This window comes from Thamnophis sirtalis, unplaced genomic scaffold, assembly GCF_051295495.1.
Source record: "Thamnophis sirtalis isolate CommonGarterSnake01/CBP01778 unplaced genomic scaffold, rThaSir2_p1.2 scaffold_10, whole genome shotgun sequence".
NCBI lineage: Eukaryota > Metazoa > Chordata > Lepidosauria > Squamata > Natricidae > Thamnophis > Thamnophis sirtalis.
In genome coordinates, this window is record NW_028261390.1 from 30,612,355 (window position 1) to 30,633,450 (window position 21,096).

At 37.6% G+C, this 21,096-nt stretch overlaps 2 protein-coding genes across 2 annotated transcripts in view; both read right to left on the reverse strand.

Moving 5' to 3' along the window:
- Window positions 1-1,200: 1,200 nt before the first annotated feature.
- On the reverse strand, window positions 1,201-6,524 carry RAB33B (RAB33B, member RAS oncogene family). The gene is made up of 2 exons (XM_014075460.2): window positions 6,105-6,524; window positions 1,201-4,738 (listed from the first exon to the last, which is right to left on the reverse strand). Exons 1-2 carry the CDS (start codon window positions 6,342-6,344, stop codon window positions 4,298-4,300), a joined length of 681 nt encoding a protein of 226 aa, XP_013930935.2. The 5' UTR covers window positions 6,345-6,524; the 3' UTR covers window positions 1,201-4,297.
- Window positions 6,525-12,519: 5,995 nt separating this feature from the next.
- NAA15 (N-alpha-acetyltransferase 15, NatA auxiliary subunit) overlaps window positions 12,520-21,096 on the reverse strand; it is a 39,390-nt gene continuing 30,813 nt past the window's right edge. The window contains exons 16-20 of the mRNA XM_014070645.2: window positions 19,010-19,118; window positions 18,039-18,137; window positions 16,998-17,141; window positions 14,158-14,255; window positions 12,520-13,945 (exon numbers count right to left, since the gene is read on the reverse strand). Of these exons, the coding sequence (XP_013926120.1) occupies window positions 13,745-13,945; window positions 14,158-14,255; window positions 16,998-17,141; window positions 18,039-18,137; window positions 19,010-19,118 (651 nt within the window). The 3' untranslated portion in view covers window positions 12,520-13,744. The remainder of the gene's footprint in view (window positions 13,946-14,157; window positions 14,256-16,997; window positions 17,142-18,038; window positions 18,138-19,009; window positions 19,119-21,096) is intronic.

Below are 21,096 nucleotides of genomic sequence, written 5' to 3' on the forward strand. Positions count from 1 at the left end.
GCTGCATAAGAGGTTGGGCAACTCACTAACATACGAAGCAACTTAAGTCCTCAATTGTTATTTTAACCTGTATGCTGAAAATTGAACCAAAATCAAATGAGGGGCTGCAGAGTGCCTCCAAGCCTTAACCATGCCACCAACTTTAGTGCTGCCACTCCACAGCATGTGTTGTGCGAGACAACACATAGTTGATTGGATAGTTATTTGGTGTGCCAGGTATTTCTTTGTAGCCTGTGGGGTTTTTGCAATTTATCATGTAGCCATTCCCCACCTACAGGTTGCACAGAGATGTAATTGATGGCTTCTGCTTTATACCAATTACACTGGAAACTCTGATTAAAAAAAAAAAAAGCAACCCAGTTGCAAGCTTTTTGAAACCACTAAATTTTGTTCTACGCTCAAAACAAAGTCCGAAAAAAATATCATTCATAGAAAGATCTAAGACACTTCAAGAATGGAAGGTTCAAGATAATCTCTAATGCAGGTAGTCCTTGATTTACAACAGTTCATTTAATGATCGTTTGAAGTGACATCACTGAGAAAAGTAACTTATGACCATTTTTCACTTAAGACCAGTGGTGGGTTACGACTGGTATGCCCTGGTACTGGTATACTGCTGCCTACCTGGAGCACTGGGTACCATTCTGGTATGGTGCTCCGGAAGGCCTACCTGCCTGCTGACACTCCTTACCGGCACAGAGCATATGGCGCCTGCGCAATGCTCCGCCGAGCAGTTGGAGCGTCGCGGAGGCGTCACGGAGCATTGCAGGCAGTAAGTATGCATGTGCGTGTGCCCAGCCCCGTTGCACCATACCGGTTGCACTGGGATCTGGAACCCACCACTACAGCATCCGGATGGTCATGAGATTTACAATCAGAGCAAGAACAAGAAGTTCATATTTATGAAGGTTACAGTGTCCCAGGGTCATGTGATAATCTTTTGCGACCTTCTGAGAAGCAAAGTCAATGGGGAAGCCAGATTCACTTAACAACCATGTTACTAATTTAACAACTGCAATGATTCACTTAACAAATGTGGCAAGAAGAGTTGTAAAATGGAACAAAACTCACTTGACAAATTTCTCACTTAGCAACATAACTTCTGGGCTTAATTGTGGTCGTAAAATGAGAACTATTTGTATTCACTAGTAATGTAACAAACGCAGCTTATTTGCAATCAAACATTGTGAAAACAGACTACAGAAAAGGAATTTTATTTGATAGCATTTATTCATTTAAAATGTTGTACAAGTTTGACAGATGACGATCCTTCATTTGAAGGGATAGGTAAAACAAATTATATTAGAGAAAAATAAACTAAAAAGCACTTTGCATTAAAAATAGTTATCTGTATGGTAATCCTATAAAAATAAATTGTGCTGAAACAATGTTATAAAGCTGAACTGTATCAATATTATAATACTGCTTTTTATATTAATTCAAAGGTTTTTACAATTTCAAATGTTTTTACTAATAAGATGTAATGAAGCTCTTACATCATTAGTAAATCCTCTACACTTTTTTAAAACATGGATTATGCATATGAAGAAAGCAGGTAAATTCTTGAAAGTGTAATCTCATTTGAAAAATATTTTAAGAACATTTCATTAAATAAAGCTCTTAAAAAGATTATTCATGGACAGTATGTAAATCAAAATTATAATTAAGGCTTAAAGTGATTATTACAAAAATCCCTTATTTCAAGCATAAACAGCTATGCAAATAAACAATACACAAAAGACTGGGGGGGAAATCTAAAAATTCTGAGCACAACCATTTACATATTTGGCCAACCATGCAAATGTACTGCATTCTCTGTATTTTTTTCTGTTTTAAGGTGCAATCAACATACTTTTAATCTAAAATGTTACAATCATATACAAGAGTATATTAACTTACAATAAAATACATATAATTTTACATTTACTTAATAGTATAACTATATTTAACTTTTGCAGTTTCCGTAATGAATACAAAAGATAAAACACTTAAGAATTTTCATTTTTGAGGAACACACATTACAAGTTAGTAATAATTAGGCCATTGTTCTTTTAAGCATTAATAAGTTACATCAATACCATTTTCTTGTATAAAATCCCTTAGTCTCATGGCTTATGCTCCCAAAACATTAATCTAACCCAAAATTGGACAAACGGAACATCAGTTCTATTAAGTTTAAATATAATATCCATTAAACATATTGAATGGATAGGAATAAATCCCTACACAATTCACTTACAGGTAGACCAATTAATTTAAACATTATAATCATAACTAATTAATCAACATTTTGTTTAAAAGAATAGTTCTTCTACTTGGGCCAAATTTCTAATGCTATACATGCTAACAGTTCAGATAATTAGCACTACTCCAATTAACTGCTTTGATTTTCCTTTTGAATTGAAGAAAAGTACAAATGCAAAATAATATATAGATGGTTTTTTGTTTTCCTAAGAGTCAAGCACAGTGTGTTAGTGAGATATCATAAACAACAATGAAATCCAATCATATATTCCTACAAAGAGCAGCAGTGTCTAGTATAGTCGTTGAGATGAGTTGGACCTTTCATTTGCGCAACGTGTCCTGCACAAATCTACTGAATGTCTAGGAACAGCAAGAAACTGGGAATTGTTGGATTTCATCCAAGAGAATGTCTTTTTTCCTAGAACCATTTTATGACTGTACAAAAATATACATAAATAAATCTAGCTAACCAATAAAAACTTATAAAAATGACTACTTTAACAGAAAGTTGTCGATATCTAATTATGACCCATTTAAAAATCTAAAGCTCTGCTTAAGCAATGAGTTGAAAGTATGCACCATGATTCTGCCTGCCAAAGGAAAGACTTTAAAGTTGTGCAACTTATGCAATGATCAGATGGCCATCAGATGGCCATCAGATGGCCTGCTCATGTCTTCAATATTTGCTAGGAGTGTTTATGTGCAAAATCAATGAAACCCCTCAAAACAATAACATAAGTTTTAAAGAGACTTTTCAGCAATTTCTGAACACCAATTTTACATAAATAACTTTCTTGTTTCCCCCAATTTATGCTGTCCCTTCCATATTTGAATTGTTAAATGATATAAGCAGAGGTATCTTTGTACGATGTTGATATTTCAACTATTTTAAAATAAATGGAAGGAAACAAGACAATATTGGCAAGCACTTGTTTATGATTCATTAAATGTGCTATGGATTCTGCAGTCCTTTACTTTTGAAGTCTAGTTTTTTATCTTCAAATCAAGGTTCATGTTTTGGCTTGTTAAGGAGGATGCACATAATATATCTACCACTAGTAATACTGCAAACAGCTTGTAATACACAGTCTATTAAACAGAGAAAAGATAGTGATTTAAGGCTTTTTCAAAGAATGGGTTGTGTGGATTGCTTACTTTTTACGCCATTCTTCTAGCTTTCAGTTTTGTTCCACAGAAGGTATGGAAAAAGAAAAGGCAAAAGGCCAGTGAAGTAAAGTTGAATGATATAATCAAAACCTTTGTTGCACCTAATGGAATCCCTACTACTAGCTGTGCCTCTAGTCGAGAGCAATGTAACCATTTTACAATTTTTTTTCCGTATTATTTCCAATAATATGCAGGAGAGTCACATTATTTTCCTCTTACCTTGAAAAATGTAACAATTATATGGAACACTATGGGAATAAACATCATTTGAACACACACACACACACACACAAACACACACACACACATAGAGCTTTCAGAATATTCAACAAAAGCAATACAATCAGAAATTAAAATAGAAAAAAGTCACTGCGTACATAATTTATTTCTAAAATTAATGAACATAAAATTGAAATGGAAATAAATTAAGGGTAAAAATTTCTAATACTTTATTCAAATCGAGCCTTTCTTCCATTTCATTTTCATAAAACCGTATACCAAATAACTAGGATTATAATTTTAAAATGATTTTTGGGCCTCCATAGAAAAATAGTATTCTTACACTGAGCAATAAAGGCAGAGATCTGACTTAATACATTTAAAATATCCACATTTACTGGAGAAAAGCTTTCAAAATTAAGAGACCAGTTTTTCTGTAAAACAATCTATTTGTACAAATTAAAAAATTCCCTAAAAACAAAAATAATTCCCTAAATATTATCATTACTTAGATGCTACAGCTTACCAAGTGCACATACTAAATGTCTACATATAAAACGACTGAATAAAATGCACAGAAGATAATTCTTATTAAATCAAAACATTGCAGATTCTTAAAGCACTGGCAAAGAGAATAATACAATGTTGAATGCAAATATACTGTAAGTTAACACCAACATGTCATAGTAGGTTTTGATGCTGGTTTCAAGTGAATTGTATTATCTGGTAACTGACTAAGCATGAGTGGTTTGTGGCTCTTTAGCTTATGAGCCAATGTCATAAATATGGCTTCCACATGATCATTGTCATTTGGGTTTTTAGCAGAAGTTTCAAACAGTGGCATACCATGAGTGTCAGCAAATTTCTGAGCCACATCTGTAGGCACCTGAATCACATTCCTTAGATCGCATTTGTTTCCAACCAAAATCCGGGGTATTTCACTGGTGAGCAAGTGTTGCTTGCACTCTTCAATCCACAGTGGCATACTGTGAAAGCTAGCAATATTTGTCATATCATATACAAACACAACTGCATGTACGTTCCTGTAATAATGCTGCACCATGCTCTTCCTAAAACGTTCCTGTCCTGCAGTATCCCAGAGCTGGATCTAGAGGTGGGAAATGAAGAAACTTGAATAAGAGTAAGGCCATACATATATACATACATATAAACTTCAAATGGACAAGTGATAATAGCATATTTATAGTACCTGCCTAAATTAAAACATATTTTCAATATAATTTCTATTAATGCTTTATGTTTTTAATATTTCTCTAAAGATCTCGAATGATGGAATTGTCTGGAATTCTGGTAAGGGGCTGTCCAGAGCATCTCTGGCAGAAGAAACCTCAGTATCCCAACTTAATGGGTAGGATCTAATTAAAGTAGGTGTTCCTGAAACTACCAGGATACAAAACCAGGTTAAATTAGCATTCTGAATTGTACCCAGAAGTCTAACTGTAGGAATGCCGAGCCTCCAGTGCTGGATTTACATTAGAATTTCAAGTTCTTCCTGCAACAAATAACCTGCTGTATTTTGGACCAGCTGGAGTTTTGAATATGTTTCAAGGAAACTCCATTAGAGCACACTGCAGTGATCTTACCAGGAATTGACAAGGCCACTGTTGTTAAAATACATAAATTTTATGAGCCAGGATCATGTATGTGAGATGGGCAACTATATGAATTAAATAAAAACAAATAATACATAGTAAATTTTAAAAATTGGAAATTGCTGATCTATTAATACCTTTGACTGAATTTATAATTGCAAAAAGTCGCCTTTTGTCAAGAAACAATTTTCTTAGGTTATCAGTCCTTATAAATCCCCTTCTTTTATCCAGTAATTCAACCCACTGCTGCTGAGAATTCTTGGGGAAAATACATTGGCAGGCAATTGTAACAGGGCTCCCACATTTAAGGCACTGTCAGTGAAAAAAGGCCGAGAAAGCCACTGCATTTAGGTATTTTTCCTTATGTCATCATGTGGGTCTTCATTGCCCAAGTCATACAGTACTTCTCCTTTTGTCTCAGTTGGAAAAACAAAAGCACAAAGTACGTCAAGGAAAAAGGTGAGACACAATTGCGTTTCCTCTTCTGTCAAGTGACATAAACTTGTGTCATCTTCACGCAGCAGCAGAACAAGGGTGATCAGAAGGGAATTGCTGCCTCCCATTTCAAGCTTCAGTGTTTTCGTCAAACTGGGGTGAGGGGTGGGGGAGAGGGTCTCCTGGCCCGTCATGACTTTTTCCGCCCCGAGTTTCATCCGCCTTGACGGCGAGGCAAAGGGACCGGAGTCCATATGGAACAGGGGTCTCCAACCTTGGCAACTTTAATACTTGTGGACTTCAACTCCCAGAATTCCTCAAGCTGTCTGAGGAATTCTGGGAGTTGAAGTCCACAAGTCTTTAAGTGCACAAGGTTGGAGACCCCTGACGTGGAGAAAGCGAGAAGCGGCCGCAGCTTTTGCTCACCTTGATTCTCTCGTCGCCGATATCGACGGCTCGCTCGCGGAAGTCCACCCCGATAGTCGCTTCGGTGCGCTCGGGGAAGCGCCCCGCGCAGAAGCGGTAGGTGAGGCATGTCTTCCCTACGTTGGAGTCCCCGATTACGATAATCTTGAAAATGCGGGAGCGCGCGGACCGCAAAGACCCGGGCCCCGCGTAGCTGTTGGATAGGCTCAGCTCCAGAGACGAATCCACGTCGGCCGCCATCAGGCCCTGCCCTCCTCCTCCCTCTGCGAGGCCCTCAGGCCCAGCAGAGGTGCGGGGGGGCGGAGAGGAAAGCGGGCGGCGAAAGAAACTCGGCCCGTGGCGCAAAGCTTTCCTCAGCGCGAACCCGCCTTACACGATTGCCGCCACCGGCATCCACAGAGCCATTCAGGGGCGGGGCGACAAGGGCCGGGCGGGGCGGGGCCGCGACGCTCCAGGCACGAGAGTCGCCCCTTCCCTCCTCCTGACAGGAAAAGCGGCCGCAACTTGGCTTAAGATATCGCGAGAGGGGAAGGACGGGGCGAAGTGTGTGTGGGGGGGGAGTCATTCGTCCGGAAGGTGGGGGCAGTTCGGGGCAAATCCCTGGCGGTTAAACGCGGGTTGTAGAGAGATTTGGCTCCTTCCCCATCTAATGCTGGAGAGCAGGGGGTCCCCCACTTCTCCGGTCTTTGGGGGTGGGGGTGAAGAAATAGTTCTGTGAACTCCAGGCAAGCTGCAGTCCGCGCAAATGGAGCTGCTGTTTTCGCAGACCAGTTTGAAGTGGGCCATGACCCAGGATGGGGCTGGGGTGTTGGGTAAGGTGACCAGATTTTCGGATTGGTAGAGGGAGACCATTGACCGGGGGGGGGGGGGTGTTTGAATAAAAATTTTATATGGAGCACAAAAATTACATGACCCCAGGACACTGAAACCATCATAAATACGAATCTGTTGCCAAACATCAAAATTTTGATCACGTAACCATGAGTATGCGGCAACTGTCGCTAAGTGTGAAAATGGCGCTAAGTGTGAAAATGGTAATCAGTCACTTTTTTTCAATGCCATTGTAACTTTGGTCACTAAGCCCATTATACCACGTTTCTTGCCACAGTACTTAAGTGAATAACTGCAGATGATAAATTAGTAACATAAGTGAACCTGGTTTCCCCATTGGACTTTGTCAAAAGGTCACAAAAGGCGATTACATGACCCCAGGACACTGAAACCATCATAAATACAAATCTGTTGCCAAACATCAAAATTTTGATTGCGTGACCATGAGGATGCTGCAACGGTCACTAAGTGTGAAAAATGGTCATCACTCACTTTTTTCAATGCCATTGTAACTTGGTCACTAAGCCCATTATACCACCTTTCTTGCCACAGTTCTTAAGTGAATAACTGCAGCTGATAAGTTAGTAACATAAGTGAATCTGGTTTCCCCATTGGACTTTGTCAAAAGGTCACAAAAGGCGATTACATGACCCCAGGACACTGAAACCATCATAAATACAAATTTGTTGCTAAACATCAAAATTTTGATCACGTGACTATGAGGATGCTGCAATGGTTGCTAAGTGTGAAAAATGGTCGCTAAGTGTGAAAAATGGTCATCAGTCACTTTTTCCAATGCCATTGCAACTTTGGTCACTAAAATTATACCACCTTTCTTGCCACAGTTCTTAGTGAATAACTGTAGCTGGTATTTTGTATTTTGGATAGAATCTTTTTTTTTAAATAGTCTAAGACAATTTAAAAAAAGAATCCACACAGAATAAATTGAAGTAAAACATTTCAAACTATTCCACACAGAATAAATTGAAGTAAAATTATTTTTAAAAATTCTATGCACAATAAATAAAATATTATTTTAAAATACATTAAAAAAATAAAAGAAAAAACTCGGCTCACTTACCAGCAGGCAGGCACTCCAAGTCAATCCAGAATTATGTAGATGTCAATACAAAGAACTGAGCAAATTCAAATGGTGAAATTAGTCCCAAGGAAATATTTTTCAAAGAAACCTTGCCACCATTTTTCCCACACGAGCCGACCTCCAACCTCCGCGCCCCTCCCCTCTGGGAAATCCAGGAATGAACACTCGCTACTTCTCTAGCCAAAGTATTTCTTGAAGCTCTATGGTACTGGGTCATCTTTTCTTATAAAAGTAAGTAAAAGGGGCGGGGGTTGTTCCGTTTTCTTGCTTTAACTTTTTAATAAGTAAGCGCTTGCCTTAATAGAATAATAGATCTTAAGACTGTCTACTGTCAACCTCACCCCATTCTTAATAGGTCTGTAAGGGGCATGCATAAGCACACCAGCGTGCCTACCGTCCCTGTCCTAACGTTCCTTTTTATTTGTATCAATTTCATGTACCCAAAATCATATTTATATATACACACACAAACATATGTATTGTATCACAACCCCTGGTATGCCCAAATATGGGAGGGAGCATACTGGTTCCCTTTTCTGTCTATCGGCTCACCCTAGGAGCCATCCAGGCAGAAAGCCATTTTTTATGTTGCCTTGTTACATTTGTGTTTATCAGCACAAATGCAACACAAATACATACATACATACATACATACATACATACAGTAATGTGCAAAAAATTTAGGCAGGTGTGAAAAAAATGCTGTAAACAAAGAATGCTTTCAGAAATATAAATAATGATTGTTTATTTCTGTCAATTTTCAAAATGCAAATGAGCGAACAGAAATCTAAATCAAATCAATACTTGGTGTGACCACCCTTTGCCTTCAAAACAGCAGCAATTCTAGGTACACTTGCACACAACTCGGCCGGTAGGTTGTTCCAAACATCTTTGAGAACTAACCACAGATCTTCTATGGATGTAGGCTTTCTCACATCCTTCTGTCTCTTCATGTAATCCCAGTCACACTCGATGATGTTGAGATCAGGGCTCTGTGGGGGCCATGCCATCACTTCCAGTATTTCTTTTTGTTCTTTACACTGAAGATAGTTCTTAATGACTTTGGCTGTATGTTTGGGGGTCGTCTTGCTGCAGAATTAATTTGGGGCCAATCATAAACCTCCCTGATGGTATTGCATGATGGATAAGTACCTACCTGTACTTCTCAGCCTTGAGAACACCATTAATCCTGACCAAATCTCCAACTCCATTTGCAGAAATGCAGCCCCAAACATTCAAGGAATCTTCATCATGCTTCACTGTTGCCTGCAGACGCTCATTATTGTAGCACTCTCCAGCCCTTCGACAAACTGCCTTCTGCTACAGCCAAATATTTCAAATTTTGACTCATCAGTCCAGAGCACCTGCTGCCATTTTTCTGCATCCCAGTTCCTATGTTTTCGTGCATATTTTAGTTGCTTGGGCTTGTTCCCACATCAGAGGTATGGCTTCTTGGCTGAAACTCTTCAATAAAGATCACTTCTGGCCAGACTTCTCCGGACAGTAGATGGGTGTACCTAGGTCCCACTGGTTTCTTCTAGTTCGGAGCTGATGGCACTGCTGGACATCTTCAAAAGTTTGATGTGTCTTTCATCTGCTGCACTAAGTTTCCTTGGCCGACCACTGCATCTACGATCCTCAACGTTGCCCGTTTCTTTGTGCTTCTTCAAGAGCTTGAACAGCACATCTTGAAACCCCAGTCTGCTTTGAAATCTTTGTCTAGGAGAGACCTTGTTGGTGCAGTGTAACTACCTTGTGTCTTGTTGCTGTGCTCAATCTTGCCATGACACGAAACTGTCTTTCACAATCTCACCTTGGTAGCAGAGTTTGGCTGTTCCTCACCCAGTTTTAAGCCAAACATCCAAACACAGTTGTTTCTGTTTCAGTTCATGACTGGGTGTCAACCTACGTGTGACATTGATGATCAATAGCACCTGTTTGGTATAATTGGTTGATCATACACCCAACTATAATCCTACAAAACCCGACTTTGTGCAAGTGTACCTATGAGAATTGCTTCTGTTTTGAAGGCAAAGGGTGGCCACACCAAATATTGATTTGATTTTTCTTTTGTTCGCTCACTTTGCATTTTGAAAATTGACAGAAATAAACAATCATTTATATTTCTAAAAGCATTCTTTCTTTACAGCATTTTTCACACGTGCCTAAAACTTTTGCACAGTACTGTATATATGTTGTCTAATACATGCTTGACGAAATTAAAAAAAATATCCAACCACTGCCTAAATTTGGGGAAGCAGTAAACGGGTGCAAAGAAATCTGCTGGGAGACTTTAGTAGTATTTGGGAGCTGAGGTTTAGGTGACTCTTTAGTAGTGAGTGCTTCATAGTGCTTACTTCTAGCCTCGAACATCAGTTGTCGGGCAGCAGCAGCTTGTAATGCCTTTGGGTGCGTGTGTGTATGTGTGTGTATATTTGAGAAATATAATCACAGTATTAATCCATAAACTTGTAACTTCAAAAAGTATTATATAGATTTAACGTGATATAAAGCCTATTGTACACCAATACTAGAACCATGATGGAGCATAGAGAGCAGTTCTGGCAATTGGTCACCAAGGACCGCAATCGACCCCTATAATGATAAATTAATCCTTGCATTTTTTCCCCTAATCCCATTTATTTCATTACAGAAAGAGCAAAAACAAGATGCCTCCTTCCAATTATAATATGTAACTTTAACATAAAATAGTAAATCTTTAAGTAAAAATGGATTAAACTTAAATACTGGTGACTTAAATGTTTCTTGGCAACAACATAAGTCCTTCTGGGATACTCCTCTGAATATCAAATTTACCATACTTTAGAGGGATTTCCTGATAGGCTTTATTGGTGTAGTGACCAACTAACCCAGCTTAACTGAGATCTGCCAAGATTGGATAGCTACTACCATCTGGATGGACAGGAAGTGTTTTCATTATTCAAATCTTTAAAGTGTAACAATCCAAGTCTTTATCTTTTCATTATGATTTGCACAGCTATAATGACAATATTTGTATTTATCAGAGCTGTAGTGCAAGGATTTCAAATGTAGAAAAAGATTTTAAATTTGAGCACCAGAGCTTTCCACTACCCTTTATATACATCCATTCTTACCAGTTGCCTGTGAAAAAAAATTAACTTTAAACTAGGGTTTATTTTCCCTATGAAGGTGACTAAATACGCAAGCATTCTCAAGAATGGAATTTTCCCTATAAATACCTTATTTATCTGATGAGATTTTCTTATTTATCTGATAACCTTGAATTTTATTCTATCCCTGCTTCCTAGGAATATTAAATACCGTAGTTATATGAGATAAACATCTCATTTTAAATTACTTGGGAAATTTAATATTCATTTCAAAAAACTGTATTACAAATATTCAGTATTTGTTTCTGCAAAATGGGAGGAAACACAGCATAATATTTGTTGTGTCTCTTTCTGTAGTTTTATAAAAATGTTCTGAAGCTTTAAGGACCCTTTTTTCTTTTTACAAATTTAAGACATTACTGGCAAATTTGTCTGTCTTGAAAAGCCTGGGCTATAATATATCATTTATTGTAAGTATAAAGAAAATGACAGCTTGGAAAGACTTGCTACAGAATTTCTGATATCTGATCATTTTAAATTATCAATTATCATCATTGGATGAAGAAAAAGGATTCAAATTAATCCTCACATAAAACCTTATCCTTTGTCAGTATGGTTTTTAGCTAAAAATGCAGAATGATTGCAGTGTAGTTTCATGGCTACTGGCAGTATTTGTTACTGTGCATTAACAATAAGAAACAAATTTATATCACCAACCAATCATAAGTTACCAAGATTTTTGAACTGAGAGGCTTTACCCTTTGATTGTAATTTTGTATTAATATAATTAATACGATATCTGTGGGTTAATCACAGAAAATATTTTCTCAGATATATTGGGCCCAAGAAATGAGGGAAAGATTAACCACAGGGTCCACACGATTTTGTTAGATGCACATATATCAAAAGATGAAGGTTCTAGACGAATGATCAGTCAATACTTTTAAATTGTTCTTATCACAGAAAGAGTAATGATATCTCTAAAGAGATGTACAACAATGAAAATCACAAAGTGTTAGCTGTTTGATTTTTTTCATATTGGCATTTGTTTTTAGTATTTTCTACACTGTACTTTAGATTTCTGATTGCAAATTTTCTAATTCATATAAATTTGCATTATCTTTGTGGGGATATATTTCAGAGAGGTATTTACTACTAATTTGAGCACCCATGATTGCCAAGTTGCAAATCATTGTTCACAATGGCAGTCATTATGGTTAGCTTTATTAAAGGAGAGGGGTGGGGTGAGGGTGAAGGAGTAGTGTCTCCAAACACTGTCGCATTATGCATTGTGGGATTTCACCAACAGTAATATAAATCTTTTATGATGTTACACTGAACTTGCACTACATCTCCTGACAGCAGTTTTCAAATTCTGTAGTCACACAACTCTTTTTCAAAACATTTTATTGCATTATATTTGGTACCTTATGTTTGACAAAGGAAATTACACCTGTAACTGCAGGGATAAGAAGCTGGTTTGTTATTGAAAAAAAAATCTTGGGCCCCTTAAAAGTTACAAAGTCATGGGCTTGTCTGAAATAACTGAGCAAGAAATATATTCTTAGAAATGTAGGGCTTCAAGTATTACAAACCTGTGACACTGTGGAAAAGTTTCAGAGGTATCTAAACTGCAGCACTTTTTTCCTGCATAACATGAACAAGGCCTGCTGAGGTTTTAAACAATTAGTCTCTCAATCAGTCAAATTCAGTCAGGAGTTCGCCTCTTAAAAATTTCAATCCATAGTTGAATGAATATCATTTATATTTTCACTGTACGTGAAAACTACATGCTGTCTTTCTAATGAGTTGGTGCCACATCACAGTGCATAATTCATTTGTTCTTGCATTACAGTTTTTTAAAAAAAATTAGCCAACAATGTTGTCATTCTCATCTCCTAAACATCAATTTTTTTTTTCAAAACTGAATTAAAAAAAATATATTCTAACCAGTTCCTTCATTTAAAAACTGTGGTGCAAGAACACCAAACTGATCACGTGCAGTGAATTTCGGAGACACAAGCAGCTTACTGAACACCTTTTGTTTCGTTATTTTGCTTCATATTTTAAGTCCCAGTCTCTACAACAACATTAAATATGTGTTGCAGGTTTGTTTGCAAATAGTGATTCACATTGCATACTTCCAAAGGGTAGAATCATCTCTGTATCAAAATTAGTCAGATGCTAAAGCCCCAACAACTTTTTGTGCTCAGTGAAAAGGATCCAGTGCTAAAACAGCATTTTTTTGCTGTCTGAGATACTTCTCTCAACAAGACAAATTTAAAGTAATATTTCTGCCACACACCTGCTCCAATGGGGTGGTAAGCCTTCAGATTCCATATAAATTAGTTTAAAAAAACGGGTATGTAGATAAGGGATACTTTTCAATTTTAGCAGTGCTTAGCTTTTCTTTAATTTTCTTTAATTGAGCCATCTATTTCCAGCGATACGTTACTTTATATTATATACTTCGTCAGCAGGATAAAAAAAAGTAAAACTTTGAAGGCAACTTTTTTTCTCCTTCCATTCTCTGTAAGTTAGAACAATTCAGCAGGTGCGTGACAAAAATATTATACACCAGATACAGTCCAAAATCATTTCACTCCTTTTAAAGTTCATATTTCATTGGCCAATTCTTCAGTTTCTGCAGATATGTCTCCATTAACTGTGATCTTCATATCTTCTTCATATCCAGGGGGCATAAAAGCCAAAGCATATGGGAAAAGCTTATGACAATTTGCTCTGTACATTTCAGCTGCCTCTTTACAGTCTCCAAGGCTACCATCATTCAATGCTTCCAATACCTCCATGCATGTCTAAAAGAAAAAAAAAGTCTTTTAAAAGATCCTGTATTTCAACAATTGATACAATTCTGTTAAGATGTTTGTATATATATGTAAGGCTTAAACATTCTTCTCCTTAGAAAATTACTAAATGTTAGTAGTATGGTTTGCTGGGCTATTTTGTTTGAAATTTGAAAAGGCTGCCTGATAGGAAGACAATATATAAATCTTTGTATCATATTTACCTGAAGATTTCTGTTTGCTAGAGATTCATCAAGTGAAGTTGCCAGTTCCACAGATCTTTTCTGGCTTGTAGAATCCAAATAGTATACCATTTTGGCAGCTAAAAACAGAAACAAAAATACTCGTCCACAGACACATTTAGATAATATTAAACATTTACTTTTATATTTGGGCCTCCTCTGTCTATGTTTTCACAAACTGTGGACTCTAAGCATAGATCAGTCCACAAAGCCAATCTGTTTAAGATCAACAGAGGAATTACAAAACTTGATAATATGCAACAAAAGAAGTGCTGACTAATTTTTCCCTTCACCTTTATTTATAAAGACCTAGATGTAGATAATAATGTCATTTTCTGGGAATAGAAGAGCTTTAATTCATTGCAGCTCCCATTGCAGCTGAGGCAGATAGTGTTTGTTCAATTATCACCTCCATGTTTTTCCAGGAGATTCTGCAACCTTACAGAGCAGATTTGGAATGCAGGTTCTGCAGCATTAAGGAAAAATGGATGAGGAATGACACTCGCTTTTGCCAGCAGAAATATCCAATGAGCTCAGTTCATGAACTTATTGGACACAGTGAAAGTACTTAGGGGTAAAAACCCAATATTTACCTTTTCATATAATGCATACATAATTGTGATAGATTACAAATCAGAATATACCTATTATATTCTTGAGTACCCAAATTCTGTCAAGAGTTTGAAAATACATAAAAGAGTACGGTATTTTTTCTTGGCTGTCATATATATTTTGTACTGTACTATTTTTAATTGTTTTATGATTGTTTGCTGCCCAGATTTGCTTGTTTGAGTTGAGTGTCTTTAGAAATCAAATAAATCAATAAAAAATAAAATAAATTTATAATATTTAATTAAATGCCTAATCAAAAATGCATTTTATGGCCTCTTATAGCCAAAGAGGACAAGGCAGGTAGTCTTTCTTTAATGACAATAGTGATCAGAGTCTTGGTCGTTCAGCAAAGTGGTCATAATACTAGACACCTAGCTGACCACTTCATTCAACAACTGCAATCCCAGCACTCCCTGTTGTTGCTGCTGAAATCCAAGTGGACACAAAGTTTGAAGTCCTTATTTCCCTGCTTCTGTGAGGCTCTCTGGATCTGTGCATGTTTGGATTTCAGTTACTGAGGGCCAGGATATACATAGTCTCAAATCCTCCTTTCCCCGCCTCTGTGGAGAACTTCGCACAGACAGGGAAAGAAGAATTTTTAAAGCTCTATGCTGCAGGCAGTCCTCGACTTACAACAATTTTTAATGACCTTTCAAAGTTACATCATCACTGAAAAAAGGTACTTATGACTATTTTTCACACTTATAACCATTATAGCATCCCTCATGGTCATATGATCAAAATTCAAATGCTTGACATTTATGATGGGTGCAGTGTCTTGGGCGTCATGTGATCGCCTTTTGTAACCTTCTGACAAGCAAAGCCAATGGGGAAACTTAAGACCTGTTTGGCTAATTTAACAAATGCAGTGATTCACTTACGGTAACTATGGCAAGAAAGGTCCTAAAGTGGGCAAAACTTACTTAACAAACATCTCACTTATCAGAAATTTTGACAACAGAAATTTTGGGCTCAATTGTGGTTGTAAGTCGAGGACTACCTACATTTGGATTTGAGCAGCCAGGATCCAGATATACACAGAATCCTTTTTTTATCAGAGATTAGAAGATTAAAGATTTAGAGCTTGAATTTTGGTGGCAAAGATCCAGACATATGCATCTACACATTGCATCTACATGGAGGGAAGTATGCAATGGAGTACCCCAAGCTCTGTTTTAGGCCCAGTACTCTTCAACATCTTCATAAATTAGTTGGACGAAGGGACAGATGGGGAACCTATCTAATTTGCAGATGACACCAAGCTGGCAGGAACACCCAACACTCCAGAAGATAGGCTTAAGATACAGAAGGATCTTGACAGACCTGAACACTGAGCACTATCTAGTTATAAACTCCACAAAATTAGCTACACTGAACTTATGTACAAGTGTACATTTTGAAGTTTATTCCAGCCTCTTTGGAAAGTTATACTTTCTCTTACAGTCTCTTTGGAAAGTTAGCTATGAGGAATGTTGATTACAAATGATTTAACAGAAATATTGTTTTAATATTTCAACTGAAGTTTCACATTTCTGACTTCAGAATACTCTCTGCTAAAACTACAATGCTGTAGCATTTGACAGTCTATTTCTAAAAACAGTTCTTTAATTTTGCTGTTTTTGAATCAAGTTATGAGGCTATATGTCTTTTAGGATTTCAAAGAATCAATACATTTCAATTCTAATATCAAGAATAGATATGTGACCTAAACACTGGGTGACTTCTTTGCAGACAAATATGTTAAATTTGAGACAGCATTCAAACACTTGATTCTTCATTTGCACTCAAAAGAATACTTACCAAAGTATGCAAAATTGATAATCATCTGGTATGTTTTGTCATAATATTATTATTATAAGAATATTATTATACTGTTTAAAGCACCCAAAGCTGCTGGATCCACTCCTTTTAGCTGTCCCTCAGACATGGAAGCCAGCTGACCCTGGGCCAGTCACTCCTTTTCTGAACCAAATTAGTGTCATGCTCTGCAGCAAACCTTCTGATAAGCAAAATCCCTCATCAAGTCATGCAATGACAGCATTGCTATCAGAACTAGATGAGCACAGTACAAAAATAAGCAGATCCTGCCATGACACTGGAGAAATACTAGGAAGAACAATGATTAAAGGTACCAACCCAACAGGTGTGCAAGATGAGAGCAAATCATTCTAAAAATCCTAAAGCCAATTTAGATAGAGTAAACTACATACCAGACAATCTATGTGGTAAAGAATTATAGTGCTGTTTAAGGAAAGTTTCATTGAAGTTCTTTGGATTAGTTGCCCCAAAAAGTCGATTCATTTCTTGATTCAACACTGTCCTGACCGTTTCTTGTAGATCTTTACTTTCAGAAACTATAATATTAAGAACATAGAATTAATTTCAGAAGAGTCTATTAGGCTTTAATAGCTTACAATTTATTATGTTATGCTAGTTCTCCTGTAATCCTGATTGTTCTGTTGTGCCAAATTAATTCTATACATTTGTAATGGAATACAAGACTGCATTAAGTAGGCTGGCTTTATGTTGATAATTATAATGATATTAGCCTAAAACTAGACTTCAATGAGGCATGTCATTCATTAGGTAGCCCAATATTGTTTACTCTGAAAAGAATTAGATCGCCTGAATGTTATGTTTGCTTGCAACTCAGAATATAGTATCTTAAACAGGAGACATTTGTTACTGAATATAAATTTCAAAGTGATTGTGATAGATTTTCAAACATGGAGAGTGCTGGGAAGAACTGTGTATTTAGTGAGGATAAAAATATTGATACATAATTGAACAAGGAAATATAATGCATAAGAATGAACTTTGACATTTGGGAGTAATTAGAATCTTTTAAATTGAGAACTCAAAAGGCATACTAAAAAGTGCTTCCCAGCAATCTACCTTTGCAACTACCTAAGCTCAGTCCAATTGTTCTTTCCCTTAATATTTCTGTATTTCATCAAATATTTTAGTTTAGTAAACTGTTAAGTACTGCTTACCTGAATTTATAAACCAATGAATTTGCAGATATAAAAATAGTTTTTAAAATTTGCTTGTTACATTAAGTTATACATACATTTTAACAGCCTAAAGTATATTTTATCATACTGTGCAAATCCTATCATTTTAAATAACTCAATAATTAGTAAAAAGAAATCTTATGTATCTGAATAAATCATTCATTTCCTTTATTAGCAAGAGCTAACTATGTCTCTTCTGGAAGTTTGACTACTAGATCATATAAGATAGCTACCTACCACTGCTGAAGAGATGTATCATACACTCATGAAGCCATGGATGATTAGGATCAATAGCAAATGCTCTCTTCACAGATTGTAGCATAAGAAGAAATTTTTCTGTATGAGACAAAATTGCAAAATAATTTCCATAATCAGGAATGCAAACAGAACATCCTATTATGCTTTACAAGTATAAATACAATTTGAAATTATAATTATAAAAAACATATACAGCCCGACTATGTTGCAGTACAGTATAGATCATACATCTCTTAGCTGGTGAGATGTGGACAACTTACAAGGTTGTCTCTGCAGAGCTCTTGGCTTGCACAGAACAAGGCGAACATGCACATGGTAAAACTGGACTACAATTATGGCAAATTGCCCAAAATGTACTTAACTGACAGGTACATTCTTACTATTAGCACTGAAGTGCATGTGGCATAGCTTTAACCGAGGCAAAATTAAGGGAATCTTTATTCAAACAGCTCAGCAGGCATTGATATCTCAGATTGAATCAATAAAACTTATCTTTAAATTAAAACATTAACATTGAATGTTTTTAATGTTATCAAAATCTTAAAGAGTCCATCAAATGTTATAAGATTTTAGGTGTTTTCATTTGGCTAGTCAGACTTTGACTAATTTTCCTATTTGATTTTTTTTTTAACTTGTGAAAATTGCTGACTCCTGCTTAAGCTGTGCTGACTAATGGACATAAAATAATGCTTAAATAATAATATAATAAAATTCAGATTTTATTTAATTATGGTATTTTCAAATTGAATTTAATTTTTAAATATTTCAGAAAGGTTTGACTCCTGTACAGGTGTACATTGTATACCACTCACTCAAGGCAAACAAAAAAGTACAGGGCAAAGAAAATGGATAGATTCATGTTCTTTCCAGATTCTGCATATATCTCTTTAGAAAGATGACCTTACACCTGAAAATATACCACTGCTCATGCTACAGTATTTTTTGTTTACCTTTCCTGAAGTAAATTTCAAAGGCAAAAAGATGGGTTTCTATTTTGTTCTTCACCAAATTCTTCAATGGAGTTAAAAACTTAATAGCTTCTTCCAAAGGTGCTTCAACCTAAAATTTGGGAGGGAAATCTTGCAAAGTTAAAAAAAATTCAAGGAGATCAAAATACTTACTGGAGATGAACGATTGTTCTATTAAATATATGCCAAAGGGGGGAAAAAGCCTAGAGCCTTAATATCTAATGTCACCAAGCTGAAGAAATAGACTTAGTCACAGCTCAAATCTACCCCTTCTTCCTTTTAAATGATAACTGTCTTTCATTACTATTGGGAATAAGAAGTATGATGAGAAGATTGATAATATTGATAATATTCTCTGCTATTTAAAAGAAGATACAATAGCATTGGGCCTCTTCAAATCAAGCTTTTATTTTAAAAAGCTTCTTCACTTTGTTAAGTTGTCTAGAAGAATAATAAAGCACTCTTTAAAAAATAAGTCTAATAATTTGAACATTCTATAGGCATTTATAGTTATTGACTTACCTCCTTGCAGGAAACAACAGCCTGTTTCAAGTTAGCTTGATCAGCACAAGAAAAGAAAAAAATCTGCCACTGCCTCCCAGCAATTTGCCTCCTTGCAGCAAACAGCCTATTTCACTTTCAATTTCAGCATGGCCTCCCGATAATTAGCTGTTTCAGGCTGTAGGGATTGCCATAGCCTATTGCCACCTCCGCAAGCCCCATTTTCCATTTGCTACAAGGAAGTAAAGACGCCAAAGGGTGGGGGCTGCTGAGTGGATGGGACTACATTCGGTGTATTAGATGCACCCAAATTTTCACCCTCTTTTAGGAGGGGTGGGGGAAAGTGTGTTCTATACTCCAAAATACACGCACACACTGTATTTTTCAGAGTATAAGACACACCTTAATTTGGGGGGAGGAAATCATGAAAAAAACCTTTCTGCCTCTTTCCCAGCAGCATCCATCAGTATTTATCTGGCTAAGGTCTTTGCAGCCTCGGTCCCGAAGCGGCCCAGGGAACTGCCATGGGAGTGGCAGGTGGGGCAGGGGATGGGGTGGGGTGCACATCTTGAGTCTGGCAGCTCCACCACCTCTCTCTCGGCTGCTCTGTGCAGGGAAACATCTTGCACAGTAAAGAAAAACTTCTCATGAAGTTTTTCTTTACTGTGCAAGGTTTTCCCTGCAAAGACTGGCCGAGTGATGCAACAGAGTGCCAGACTCTATTAAGATGCACATTTCGTGGTGAGGCACAATTTGGGGGTAGCAGGTGGGGCAGGGGATGGGGTGGCCAGCATCCCTGCCAGCGGCGAAGAAGTGCCCCGGGTGCTGCTGGACTCTCCCCTCCCCTCGCTTGTTGGGACGGGGGTGGTGAAGGCACCTTCCAAACCTGGGACCGGGCAGGAGAAACTTCGCCTGGTGAGCTACCTCTGCTCTGTCGGCTGTTATCTAGGAGAGGGGGCAACGATACTTAAGGGCGTGGGCAGTGGGCTCCAAGAAGTGGCATGGGACTGTCCCAGCCCCATATTGACGCCGAATTCCACTTCCTCCCCAGCAGGCAGGACCAGCGTCTAGGCCGTGCGCTGCTGAGCTCACTTCGGGCCTCCAGCGCCTGAATGGGCGCGCCAAGTTAGTGAGTCCTCCCAGGTGACTGTGGCCTTTCAGGGAGGAGAGTCAGGCTTGGGGCTTGCTAGCTAGAGTGGCACCCACACTGGTATCGCTTTCTCCGGGGACCAGAGCGGAGGAAGGACCTGAAAGATGCGTGCAGCAAGGTTTTTGAGAGAAGTCCCTGATCTCCAAGCCATCTCTCTGCACCTTGGGTAATCCTGGAAAACCAAGCTGGGATACTTTGGCTGCCCCCGCTTGATCTCTGCCCACAGACTCTCTTAAAGCAGTAGTAAGGAGAAGGGTATGTGGCTCTTTCGTTCTCCGCAGATTCACATTCTCTTTTCAGTTAGCCAGATCTGTTTCAGGTAGCAATCTAGCCAGAGAATGCAAGTCCACGATGGGAAGAGACTTGACAGGTATCAGAGAGGCAGCGAGCGCTTGGCGGCTCCTGAGGGGGGTGAGCC